This window comes from Macrobrachium rosenbergii, chromosome 12, assembly GCF_040412425.1.
Source record: "Macrobrachium rosenbergii isolate ZJJX-2024 chromosome 12, ASM4041242v1, whole genome shotgun sequence".
Classification (NCBI taxonomy): domain Eukaryota; kingdom Metazoa; phylum Arthropoda; class Malacostraca; order Decapoda; family Palaemonidae; genus Macrobrachium; species Macrobrachium rosenbergii.
Window position 1 is genome coordinate 27,801,227 of NC_089752.1, and position 14,341 is coordinate 27,815,567.

General features: G+C 45.0%; 1 protein-coding gene across 1 annotated transcript in view; it reads right to left on the reverse strand.

Annotated features, from left to right (window-relative positions):
• LOC136844466 (uncharacterized) overlaps positions 1-14,341 on the reverse strand; it is a 133,061-nt gene that overhangs the window by 17,608 nt on the left and 101,112 nt on the right. Inside the window, exon 8 of the mRNA XM_067113729.1 lies at positions 1,721-1,938. Coding sequence (XP_066969830.1) covers positions 1,721-1,938 — 218 coding nt within the window. The remainder of the gene's footprint in view (positions 1-1,720; positions 1,939-14,341) is intronic.

Genomic DNA, 14,341 nt, shown 5'->3' on the forward strand with positions numbered 1-14,341 from the left:
TCCAGTAATGGTACAACAAGATCAGCTATAAGTAGCATTAATAGCATCACCTCTTTAGGTATGGCAAGCTTTACAAAATATACAGCACAGTTCCTAGTTGTCTGGTTGAATTAGATGATATATTTTTAAGTGCTGTGAAAAGTTTTTAAAAAGTATGGTATTGAAGTTATAAATGTTTTTCAAGTAGTTCAAGAATATATCTGAGTCACATTTCCATATTTTATGAGGACTTGCTAAAGATTATTCTTAAATGAAGTGACTATAGGATAAAATAAATTTAAAAATGATGAACAGCCAGGTGGGACCAAAGGGAAAGGCTGACTGTAGAAGACAGAAAGTAATGAAGCTGGGGCTGAAGGGATGCTGCAAAGAACGTTTTGTACCACCTATAATGGTTCATGCGAGGCACCTTAGCAGTGGTACCCCATTACATGGTGAAGTTGACATTTAAATACAGTATCAAGTATATTCAGAGTATTATGTAATGTAAGCATTACCTATGCAAAGTGGTAAATTAGATGCCAAGGTTTTATTCAACGGTTATGGGTTCCAGCTAAAGTGGAGAAAGAGAAAAGAGAAAGAAGAGAAGAAAACATCAGCTATGAGTGTTCAATCAAAATGTTTGCCATCAAAGTGGAAAGGCCTTGATAAGGTAATCGTTCTGGTTAGGTGAAACTATTCAAAAGTTATAGCATATGTAAAAAATATTCAAATGCTAATGGCCTAACATTCAGCATGCAATATGAAAGCAAAAGTGATTCATGTACCTGTCTCTTTCTCCAGTAGGGGTTGCCATGAATTTATAGGAGCCCTGCCCCCATAGCTAGAATACCTGAACCTGTACACTTGAGAAGTGTCAGTAAAGAGAGCAGTTGATAGAACTTGGAAAATTCTTAAAGGCTGTTTATATCATAACTACAGTTATCTATTTATCTTGATCAGCAACCAAACTAGATCCATTGAATGGAAACTGGAATAAGAAGGGTATGACACCAGCCACTGTGGGAACTTCTTTGCATAAAAGATTACTTCAGTATGCAGCTGACTGCTGACTGAGGCTGTTAATAATACTGTACTACTACCTGTTGGTTCAAGAGTGGATTGATTAGTAAGACTGACACACTTGTGGGAGTTTTTTAAGGTTCTCCTCAGATATATCAGTGAGTCTTTGGGGCATCTGTATCCATGTAATCCCACTGTAAATATGTGTATATATCAGATGGGTCAGTCCTGCCATTTACAGGCTGTATTTGAGTTAGGTACTGTATGTCAAGATTGTTAGTCTTTTGATAGGGAATGAAGATACTTTCAGACCAGCAAGTGACTGATATTCAATGTAATGCTAAAATTAGATTTCTTTAATATCACAATGATGAAATTTCTATAAGAAAAATGTTACATTTATTAAGGACAACATTCTCTTAGTTAAATTGCTTACAGTGTTCCTTTCTTGGCTCACTGTAGCTTACTAAAGGTTCTTTGCAGCAACTCTTTGTCCCCCAGCCGCATTGTGTACAGTAATATTTTTCATCCTTTCCCCTGGTCTCTTCCTACCTAGCTGTCCAACTTCTTCAACTGTATCTTGCTCCAAATTGTCAAAATTTCAGTTCTGATTTAAGCAATCCTGTAGGAAACCTTACGAGAGTCTCAAAATATTCAATGGTCATCTTAAACATATTTTTGTAAGAAATAAAAAATTATTTATATTATATATATTTACCTGGAGAAGGTTGGTCATCGTTTTCATCATCATAATCAGCAGGAGGTATAGCAGAGAAGTAGCTTGGTCCTTTTTGTGTGCTGCTAACTTCTGGTAAGTTTGGAGAAGGGTTTGCTTTCATTCCAGTGACATCATGTGGGTTGGTAGGTCTAAAACCAGGATTGAGGTATGAGAATGGTCTCACTTCCTTCGGAACTTTTGGTGGAGGAGGGCTAGGTCTGTTGGCAGAAAAGAACTATTTAGTAAAATTTAGGTACAGAATTTTTGTATTTGATTCAGTATTGCAGAATCTTACAGTGTTAAAATAAGGCTTTCAGTAATAGGGACAATCACCTTATTTTGCCATATTAGCTTTTGTAATATTATATATTTTGTAATAAAAGAATTTGTAGTGGGTAGAGCAGATCTTATGTTACATTGTACTGTACTTGGTTTAAAGTCAGTGTTTCTGCTGAAGGTCTTCCCTTAGTGGTTGTATGTAGGTATGTATGTATGTATGTATGTACATACAGTGCCACCCCGTTTTTACACATTTCACATTTCCGCGTTTCATTTTGTTGCGGATTTTTGTGGAACACATTATTCACTTGTCTGCGGGGGAAATTTCACTGATTTGCGGATTTTTCTATGGGCTGTATCTCTAAAATTATCACTAATTTTAATTTTTTTCGTAGGGCAACACTTTGTATTCACTAATTACTGTATTTTTTCATTAAAATATATGTATACTGAGAGAGAGAGAGAGAGAGAGAGAGAGAGAGAGAGAGAGAGAGAGAGAGAGAGAGAGAGAGAGAGAGAGAGAGAGAGAATGATGGCACAAGAATTTTATAATAAATTTATGGGAGATGGTGAGGACTAACCACGTCTGTATGATAAATAAATGATTTACCTAATAATAAGTACTAATTGTTCCGACACAATATACTAACCGTCGGTCCTTTGCATTAGGAATTACTTTCAGGCGTAGGCTGGAAATGGCCGTTAAACTCTTGAGCAAGGTGGTTAGGCAGTAACTACCGCCAGGTAGGCGGGGATACCCACCTGCCCGGATGTAAACATTCCAGTTTGCTTTCGGCCGTCATGCGTTGCTGACGTGTTTTTTGTTCTCAACGCCTGACTGTCGTTAAGCTCGTATTATCCCGGTGGGATCTTTCTGTATTTTTGTTTATATATACTTGTGTTTGATATTTATTAATACAAACCCACGATTTGTGATACCCTTGCATAAGCCGTTGTTCCCTGCCTGTGTCTTGGGTTTGACGGCCAAGGGCGCAATTGGAGTAGCGTAACTGAGTGGTAATGCTTCTCTTCCAGCAGCCCTTTATGTAAATACTGAAGGCACCCCTGTACTTTCGGAGATATAGTTTGGGATGTAATATCTTCACTCCCCTACATTCATCAGGACGGGACGCAAGAGTTCGTTCCCTTCTTGGGCTTCCGCCCTCCGTTTATAAGGGGCATCACTAATTCCTTCCTACTTATGCTGAGTGTTGCTCGCCGCCTGCGTTTGGAGAATTACGGGCCGGGTGGGACGTTGTGGGCGCCGTCGATAAGTTCCGCTTCCACGGTGCCCTTGGTGGCCTCCCCTCCGTCCTTTTTTTTTTCTCTTCCCGTAGGTTCTTCCTGCTCCCCTTTAGTAGATCTCTCTCCTTCACCCTCTTCGCTCGCTCGTCGGGCGAAGACCAGGGGTGGGGAGCGATTGGGCGACCTCTAGGGCAGTTCCCCCTGTAGCGAGAGGAGTCTCCCTATATTAATCATCTTTGCTTTTCTTTTAGGTTGACAGTGAGCATCGCAGACACAGCAGTAGTTGGCTGGATATACTGTATTAAAGGATATCTCGCATGAAGCAATCCTGACATTCATTCAGTGTTGCTTCGGGATCGACCACAATACCTGGTTAGATGACATATTTCCACGTCGGGATCGCTCTGACTCTGTTCCTGCCAATGTGGATCGATCGCTGTCATTGCTGGTTTTCATGTATGCTGTTGCAATGCCTCCTGCGTATCTGTGGTCCATCTGCTCCTGCTGTCCCTGTGTTATGCTCTTGTCAACTCGACGACAGTCTCTGGGCTGCTCTTCCTGGTCTCCTGCCGCAGCCGCCCTGATCGTTCCTGTTGCTGCTGGTGACTTTCAAGTGATATTTCTGTCCGTTGCAGTAGCTCCTGCCTTCCGAACCGCTAACCTAGCTCCTGCATGGGGTGTCCTGATCGTGCCCGCTACTTCTCGTAGTGGTCGTGCCCGGGGCCGCTTCCATTGCGTTCCTGTTAGCTGCCCTGGAGGTTACGATGTCTGCCATCCTGTAGAAGATGTTGGCATGAAGGGGAAGGAAGTCGCCTTGTGGAAGTGACGTTCCTGGCCATTGCAATAGCTCCTGCCCTCCGAACCTCTGCCGTAGCTCCTGCATTGGCTGTCCTGATCATGCCTGCTGCTTCTCCTGGTGGTTGTGCCCGGGGCCGCTTCTGTTGTGTTCCTGCCAGCTGCCCCAGGGGTTACGATGTCTGCCATCCTGTAGAAGATGTCAGCATGAAGATGAAGGAAGTCGTCGCCCTGTTTAGGTGATGTTCCTGGCCGTTGCAGTAGCTCCTGCCTTCTGAACCACTGCCATAGCTCCTGCATTGGCTGTCCTGATCATGCCTGCTGCTTCTCCTGGTGGTGGTGTCCTGGCCGTGTCTGTTGTGTTCCTGCCGGACTACCCTGGAGGTTACAATGTTTCGTGTCCACCATCCTGTAGAAAATGTCGGAGTGGAGGTGAAGGAAGCCACCCTGTGGAAGTAGCCGCTGTCTTCTTCATCTTATTTTCGATTTCGTCTTCTGCTGCGTCTTCCCTTCCTCTCCCGAGGTCCAAGGGGGTCCCAAGAATCGGACAGACCTCTGTCGGCCAAAGGAGAGGAAGGCTGCTTCTTCCCTTTGATGCCCTTGGACGTCTAGGGACTGCCTCCTTCCGAGGAGGCAGTGGGTCTGTCGTTGGCTCTTCCCGACCTTCAGGTTAGGAAACCGATTCGCATAGCCTTGGGTTTTGTGTTTTGGAAGCCACGGGCGCGCAGACCTCGGTTTGTGATCCCGTTCCCAATCCTAGAGGTTCCGCCTCTAAGACGGGGGCTGCTTTGGGTGCTTGTTTGCGAGCCGCTCCGAGTACTCGAGATTCTGTGGAATATCGAGTATCCCGATCTGGTCTGGAGAGATTTTCCTCGACCCAGTTCAGGAGCAGTGCGAGAGAAAGGGCCGAGGCACCCAGGTGTCTCGGCTCTTCCTGCCAGCACCACAAGCGCTCCCCGAGTGCTTGCCAGTGCTCGGTCGGGTTCCCAGCCTGGTGTCTTGATCCTGTCGGTTCGAACATCGGAAGAAGCAGGGAAGAGATTCCCTTCGGGAGTCCTGCGGGACCTCTAAGAGACTGACTGTCTTCCGGGAGACAAGTTTCTCTCGTTGGCTCTTCCCGCCCTTGGGCAGGAACTGATTCACATTCTCCTGTGGGATCTTGCGTTTCAGGGGCCGCGAGAGCATGGCCCCTCGAGGTCACGCCCTCGTTGCCAGTCTTGGAAGTCTACGTCTAAGACTGGTTCTGTGCTTGGCTCTTTCGATCTCTTAGGAAACAAAGCAGCCGCTCCTGATTTTTGGGAGTCTCGTGGGTAGCTTGAATTTTATGAATCACGAGTGCTCTCCTGACGAGAGGCAGAGGACGAGAGAAAGTGCCGAGACACCCAGGTGGCTGGTTGCCGGGACACCCAGGTGTCTGGGTGCCGAGACCCCAGGTGTCTCAATACTGCTCGCCAGCTGCTTTGGTTGCTCTGCCGGGCTTCATTCTTGTGTCCTGAACTTTAAGGTACGAGCATGCAAGATAGCAGACACAGAATTCCCTTTTGAACCTTCTTCTCGAGGGGCCTCGGCCTCGAAGGAGTTTAGAGTTCGGGAAACTAGCAATTGTTCACAGCAGACGAGTCCGGCCTGCCCAGCTACGATTGTGTTCCCGCGATCGGCACGGCTCGGCTTGGTCCCTGGTCGCACTTACGAGACTGGCTCGGCTCGACTCGGCTTGCCAGACTGGCTCGGCTCGGTTCAGCTCACCCGGCCGGCCTCCCAGTCCGCCGCATACCAACCAGCTGGATCACGTTTGTGTGATCGGCTCGGCTCGGCTCGGCTCGGCCCGGCTCGGCTCGGCCCCCAGTTGCGCTTACGAGACTGGCTCGGCTTGACTTGGCTTGCCAGACTGGCTTGGCTCGGCTCAGCTCGCCCTGCCTGCCTCCCAGTCCGCCGCATACCAACCAGCTGGATCGCATTTGCGTGATTGACTCGGCTTGGCTCGGCCCTACGCGGTTTTTTCCGATTCGGGTTCTCGGCTATGTTCAAGTGAACTTTTTGCTCTTCCCAGGAAGCGCTTTGCCGCAGCGCAAGTGCTCTTCTTCCCCCGTGTGGCAGTAATTCGAAGAACTTCGCGCCGACGAATCGGCGTGAGGATCCCCGGGACAGGACCGCGGCTCCCCCAATGAATAACCTTCATTACTGCAACCCTTGCAGTTCCCGAGGGACTGAGAGTGTCGTGGACCACCGCATTCCTGGCTTCCGAGAGTGTTCTCGACCTGATGAATTCTTTTCTTCGAAGGAATTAATTCAGGTCGAGACACCAAGCTTCCACCCCTGCCTCGACAGGATATGAATTCTTCTTGCCTCGGAGGGTCTTGCCGACAGCAGTTTTTTGGGCAATTCTGGTGCTAAGAAGAAGGGCTTTGTCCCAGTTCGGATCTCCAGTTTCGTAAGTCCCAAGCTGGCTCGATCCTTAGGAACGAACCTTTACTTGGTTCTGCCTTTCTCTTTCAGAGATTTGCCATATACCTCGGTAATCAAAGTTTTTACCAGGGCACCGACTTGTCCTTTGGACAATGGCAAAGAATTTTGGGTCTTAGTCATCTCAACTTGACCTTGAGTCCAAGCCAGTCCCCTCAACTCCTTAGCTAAGAAGTCCTTGGCTTCAGAAGAAGATTGCAATTACTGATGCCTGGACGAAATGATACTTATCGAGTCTCTGGAACTGGCAGCGACATTGCCGAGACCTGGGAATGGATTCCTTCAAGAGAAGTATCTATTTCCCTTAGGTCTCGGCAATTCTTTCCGTCGAACTTCCATCCCACCTCCTCTCCCATGCTCCCGATTTGGGAAATGCCAGCCTGGCTAGAGCTAATTGGCTCGTTACCCTGTCATCTCGCAGAAGCTTCCCCATGGCGGAGAATGGAAGTCTGCTTTCATTCCTCCATCTTTCTTTCCTCTTTGATATATGAGGAAAGAGTTAGGCTAATGCTTGATTGAAGGAGCCTTCGAATATGCTTGCATATTCCCCTCACATCTTGTGTCTACTTATGGATTCACAGATTGAGGAATAGGCGCACACTGGTAAGACCTTGTCTTGAAGTTGTGTGACCAAGACGATTAGTACCTTCTCATCACTGTCCTGGGCTCAGGGCAGCCTTTTGGCTGTCTGAGAATTCAGGATGGGTTGTGCAGCACTCAGTGGTTTCATTGAACAACAAAACCACAGTAGTGGCATATGTCAACAAAAAGAGGCAATTGTTTTTTCCTCCTGTTTCATCTTGACATTTGCAGGTACTCGAGTGTTGTTCTATTGCACACTCAACAGCTCAATTAACCAGATGCATTCCTGGTGGGGATATACTGGTAGGCAAACCTGGCCTTGGGTTTGAGTGATCGGGATAGAACATGCTGCTCACTCTCTCTTCACGAAGCTTCATGCAGAGACTGCTCGACTGAGAAATCCCTACCGTCCTTCTGTTGCCTCCCTGAAAACAAGTCAGTAGTTTTTTCTCGCACCTTCATACCGGCCCAGGGGCCGCTCCGGTGAGGCATGCTGTCTTTTTGGTGAAAACTCAATATCGATGTTTTTTCCCTCTGTATTTGTCCGTTTCGCTAGGGGTTCACAAACATTGCTCACCCCGAGTTAAAGACAAATACTTGAAGACTTCGCCTTCATCCGACCTGATTGCCGAGGCATCGAGAAGAATTCCGCTTGACCCAACCTCCTGTAGCAGCTACACAAGAAGCAGTTCTTGAGGCAGTACATCCCTGTGTGTTCAGGACTGGGAGACTTTCCAGCTTTCCTTGCAAGCACAGGCTTTCTCGCTGAGCAGCAACGGATATAGCTGGATATCCCTTGAAGTTCTCTGCAACACTGTTCCAGGGACTGGATCCGTCTTCGCTGGTGGTGTCGTTGTCGGAACTTCTTCTCGGGTCAGAGTCGCTCGTCAAGTCTGGACTTCCTCGTCTTCTCCACCGAGGGTTGCTTCTCTCCATTTCATTTGTGAAGAACGTAGGCCCTTGCAACCTAGTCTTCTATCCGAAGTAGCCTTTGTCTTCTCAGTCGAGAGTTAGCTACGGACGAGAAGCTTCTTCAGTTGTGCTGTCCTAGGGAACTGTTCCATGGGTGGCATGTGACTCTCGTTTAGGGTTCCTGTCCGTGCCTTGCACGCGCCTTACGAGAGTCGTCGGATAGAGATATGCCCTCTTAGGACCATCTCTCATCTTACCCTGGCTTTGGCGTAGAAGATGGAAGAACAGGGATGGGGATCACACCTCGACTCCTTCTCGGATGTCGTAGGTGGACTCCGAATCCATTGGCATCTACTGTCGAGTTCGAGTCCTTCTTGTTTCCCTCCTCCTTGGACTTTGTGTTGATGATCCAGATCATTTGTTACTTTGTCCTATTAGGGAGCTGTGGTACTTTCCGAAAGGCTCGACATTCCTAACCAGGATGTCGTCAACGTTTTCGCTAGTACTGTCTCTCCCAAGGAAGAAGTGTCTAAGGACACATCTTCCTCCTGACTTCATGAAGCGATCAAAGGAGGTAATCGGCAGCTGATGACGACAATACCAGTACCTTCCACCCGAGAGCTTACGAAGTCGATGGCTTGGTCCATCCCTTCCATTCCGGAAGTTTCTGTCGGTCTGGAAGCAAGACGTGGTCTCTTAGGCCACACTCTTGTCTTCTTCCTTCGGTCTTGCCCACAGGCCCTTGGAACCCTTTATCCTTGGCTCTGTGGTGGCTGCTCAACAAGTTGTGTTGTCTTACCCGGCTCCTTCAAGAGGACGAGTAGCATCTCGCCTAAGGTGTTGGTTCTGGAAGTGAGAAGTATTCCGAGAGTGACTGGCCTCTCTTCCTCCTCCTTCCCCGTCTTCCAACTTCTCCTCCTTAGGGATGAGAATAGGACTCAAACCAATAGCTGCTGGAACTGGCACTGATGCGGTAAGACTACACATCGAGCACCTGTTCTATTTTTCTTATAGAATCATAGAAGCAATACCGCTCCTTCCTCTAGCAAGGGGAGGAAGGAGAGACTGGCGATAAGGGAACCCTATCTCGGCTTTCCCTTACTGCCTCCGACTCTAGATCCTTCCAGCCTATTTTGTAGGAGTTATGTTTCCTTACTCATGCGAAAGGGTCCAGTATCTGATATTTGATCTTGGAGTTCCTACACTCCGATCAATATGTCAGAGGCACGGTACTCCTCCTCGCTCTTTCGACCAGGAGGAGTAGCCCAGGTGTGCAGAACTCCAGTCAGTTCAGGAGACTCACTCAGATTCCTCCCTCCAACCAGTGAGTCTTTCTAATGTAATGGACAGACGGTTTGTATATCGTGTCGGAACAAATCACAGTTTTTGAAAGTAAACTGTATTTTTCCCAACTATACAAACCTAAGGTCCTTTACATTGCATACTATGCCCACGTCATGCCACCTCTCAATCTGAACCTGGACCGAAATGCAAACTGGAATGTTTACATGCGGGCAGGGGGGGTATCCCCGCCTACCTGGCAGTAGTTACTGCCTAACCACCTTGCTCAAGAGTTTAACAGCCGTTTCCAGCCTACGCCTGAAAGTAATTCCTAATGTAAAGGACCTTAGGTTTGTATAGTTAGGAAAAATACAATTTACTTTCAAAAATTGTGATTTGTCAAATAATAATAATAATAATAATAATAATAATAATAATAATAAGAATGGGTGCTGTGGGAGAGTGGTTTAGCTCATTGATGGACTGGTTAAGCAACATTGGGGCTGGTCAGTCGTTGAGTGGGTGACCACCCTCCTTGGCGTTGACTCCTTGGGGAAGGATCTTTACCACAATTTCCTCAGTCTACTCAGCTGTAATTCAGTACCTATTCCCGATGGGGCAGGGTCCAGCTGTGATTAAATAGCAAAACTTAGCAATGATGGAAAGAAATGAAGATTAAACGACAACAACGTAATGGAACCTCTGGCAACAGAGGAGCTTTGTCCAGCAGCCAGGTATACAGCCCAGTTGATGGGAAGGATGGTCAGGTACTTGGGGGTCGTCATCCAGCAACTGACCACCACAACAACAGTAACTAGCAACCAGAGACTGGAGCTACAGAGGCAAACCAGAAGAAGAAATGGACGAGAGAAGAGAATAAGGAAATATGGAGATGCTACATCAGAAGCAACCCAACAGAAGAGGATGCAGGAGAAGGTTGGTCAACATCTGGAATGAGAGAAATGACACCCCTCAAACAGAACAGAGGCTGACAGACCAAGTAAGGAACATAAAGAAAAAGAACTGGCTCTCCACAACAGAAAGAGAGGAACTGGAAAGAGAAATAACACCCAGCAATGAAGGACAAGAAGACAAACTAATAGATGATGCCACAGAAGATGACAGGAATGATGAGCTACCAAACAACAGCACATGAGGAAATACCGAAGATGTAACAGAGAGGTTGGAATATGTGGAGAAGATCAGACAATGGATGAAGCCAGATACAGAAAAAACAAAGATCCCCTCCATGAATGCCTACAACACAAAGAAACTAAGGGAGAAAACAAGTGAAGTTAATGAAATAATGAGACTAATATACACCACCAGTATCACAGAAACAAGTAACCTGGCATATACAGGAGCAAGACTAGTAGTAGAACTCATGGAGATACAAACACCAACACCACCATCGCAACCAACCCAATGAAAACCAAAACAGCAACCACCTTGGAAAAGGCTCTTGGAAAAACAAATCATGGCGATGAGATCTGACCTGAGTAAACTGGAAGAGATGGCAGAAAAGAGGCTAAGAAGCAAGAAAACGAGAGAAACTGAATGAGAAATACAAAGTACAGGAGAAGGGACTAAATAGCACAATAGAAGATATAAAACAGAGGCTTAAAGCTAAAGCACATAAGATCCAACGGTACATAAACAGGAATAAAGGATACCAACAGAACAAACTCTTCGCAACCAACCAGAAAAGTCTATACAGCCAACTAAGAGGGGAAGACAACCACCAAGAAATTCCTGAGGCCGAGCCAAGTAAGAGACTCTGGGAAAACATATGGAGCAATCCAGTATCACACAACAAACATGGAACATGGCTCCAGGAAGTCAAGGCAGAAGAAATGGGGAGAATAAAACAAAGATTCACCGCTATCATTCTCTTCTTAAACAAAATTAAATTGATAAGTAAAATATAATCTTCCCCCCCCTTTTTTTTTCTCAATTTTTTTTTTCTAATTCCCCCCCTTTTTTTATTATGTATTTATTTAGTTAACTACTTAATTTTTTTATGTACTCTTTCCCCGATTCTTTTCCCAGCCCGAGAAGAACCCTAAAAGAGTTCAGAGGTCTGGTTAAACAAATCATTTATAACTAACTAACCGAGATCACGACAGACACAGTCAGACACCAACTAAAGAAAATGCCCAACTGGAAAGCCCCAGATCCTGATAAAGTCCATGGATACTGGCTCAAAAACTTCAAGGCCCTACACCCATGAATAGCAGAACAACTCCAGCATTGTATCACGAACTGGATGACCACAGGGAACACATCCTTGTCACAGAAAGACAAGAACAAGGGAAATATAGCAAGTAACTACAATCCTATCACCTGCCTACCAGTGATGTGGAAGTTACTAACAGGTATCATCAGTGAAAGGCTATACTGTACAACTACCTAGAGAATACAAACACCATCCCCCACCAACAGAAAGGCTGCAGAAGGAACTGTAGGGGCACAAAAGACCAGCTCCTGATAGACAAAATGGTAATGAAGAATAGTATGAGAAGGAGAACCAACCTAAGCATGGCATGGATTGACTATAAGAAAGCCTTCGACATGATATTGCACACGTGGCTAATAGAATGTCTGAAAATATATGGGGCAGAGGAAAACACCATCAGCTTCTTAGAAATTACAGTGGGGAACTGGAATACTGTACAATGCTTACAAGCTCTGGGATAAGACTAGCAGTGGTTAACATCAGGAGAGGGATCTTTCAAGGCGACTCACTGTCCCCACTACTCTTTGTAGTAGCCATGATTCCCATGACAAAAGTACTGCAGAAGATGGGTGCTGGGTACTAGCTCAAGAAAGGAGGCAACAGAATTAACCATCTGATGTTCATGGATGACATCAAGCTGTATGGTAAGAGCATCAAGGAAATAGGTACCCTAATCCTGACTGAGGATTGTATCTGAGGACATGAGGGTAGAGTTTGGAATAGAAAATGCGCTTTGGTCAACATACAAAAAGGCAAAGTGACAAGGACTGAAAGGATAAAGCTACTAGATGGGAAAAGCATCAAACACATAGATGAGACAGGATACAAATACCTGGGAATAATAAGAGAGGATATAAAACACCAAGAGATGAAGGACACGATCAGGAAAGAATATATGCAGAGACTTAAGGGGATACTCAAGTCAAAACACCGCTGGAAACATGACGAAAACCATAAACACATGGCAGTACCAGTACAGTAATCAGATACAGCCCAGGAGTATGGAGTGGATGAAGGCTGAACTCTGAGTATAGACCAGAAAACTAGGAAACACATGACAATACACAAAGCACTACACCCAAGAGCAAATACAGACAGACTATACACAGCACGAAAAGAAGGAGGGAGAAGTCTACTAATTATAGAGGACTGTGTCAACATCAAGAGCAGAGCACTGGGATAATATCTGAAAACCAGTGAAGACGAATGGCTAAGGCGTGAATGGGAAGAAGGACTGATAAAAGTAGCTGAAGAACCAGAAATATACAGAGACAGGAGAATGACGGCCAGAACAGAGGAATGGCACAACAAACCAATGCACGGACAGTACATGAGACAGACTAAAGAACTGGCCAGCAATGAAACATGGCAATGGCTACAGAGGGGAGAACTCAAGAAGGAAGCAAAAGGAATGCTAATAGCAGCACGAGACCAGGCCCTAAGAACCAGATATGTTCAGAGAACAATAGATGGATATAACATCTCACCCATATGCAGGAAGTGCAACATGAAAGACGAAACCATAAACCACATAGCAAGCGAATGTCTGGCACTTGCACAGAACCAGTACAAAAAGAGGCGTGATTCAGTAGCAAAAGCCCTCCACTGGAGCCTGTGCAAGAAACACCAGCTAGCTTGCAGTAATAAGTGGTACGAACACCAACCCGAGGGAGTGATAGAAAATGATCAGGCAAAGATCCTCTGGGACTATGGTAACAGAACAGATAGGGTGATCTGTGCCAATAGACCAGACGTGACATTGACAAAATCAAGAAGAAAGTATCACTCATTGATGTGGCAATACCTTGGGAAACCAGAGTAGATGAGAAAGAAAGAGAAAAAAGTGATAAGTTTCAAGACCTGAAAATAGAAATAAGAAGGATATGGGATATTCCAGTGGAAATTGTACCCGTATAATCATAGGAACACTAGGCACGATCCTAAGATCCCTGAAAAGGAATTTGAGAAAACTAGATGCCGAAATAGCCCCAGGACTCATGCAGAAGAGTGTGCTACTAGAAACAGTGCACAGTGAGGAAAGTGATGGACTCCAAAGGAGGCAGGATGCAACCCGGAACCCCACACTATAAATACCACCAAGTCGAATAGGATGACTGTGATAGACAAAAAAAAAAAAAAAAAAAAAAATAATAATAATACTGTAATAATAATAATAATATACTGTAATTAAAAAATTTTTGCATTTCTGTAGTAACTTCTGTGAAATTTTAAACAATTACATATTCCCAATCTTTTCCAAAGCTTTGAACTGAGGGGTGAGGTTGGACCTGTCATATATGTCAAATATCTAACCGCGGCCCTTCATGGTAAGATATTTGACATATAAAACAGGTCCAACCTCTCCCCCTCAGTTCAGAGCTTTGAAAAGATTGGGAATATGTATTTGTGTTTAAAATTTTGCATAATTTACTATAGAAATGCATAAATTTTTAATTACAGTATATTATTATTATTATTATTATTATTATTATTATTATTATTATTATTATTATTATGTTGCCCATTTGGTGGTTAAATAAAATAGCTACTAATACTGAAAATTGCGCTCTCTCTCTCTCTCTCTCTCTCTCTCTCTCTCTCTCTCTCTCTCTCTCTCTCTCTCTCTCTCTCTCTCTCTCTCTCTCTCTCTCTCTCATAGGTATATATTTTTAAGGGTAAAATGTTTAAGATGACTTTGAAATGATATTAATAATATCATTTTAAAGATTAATAACAACTAACTGTAATAAATAATGTTTTCATCATAAATGTATTTGTACATAATCACAAAAATACCAACATGAGTAATTAACAAACCTAGCATTCTG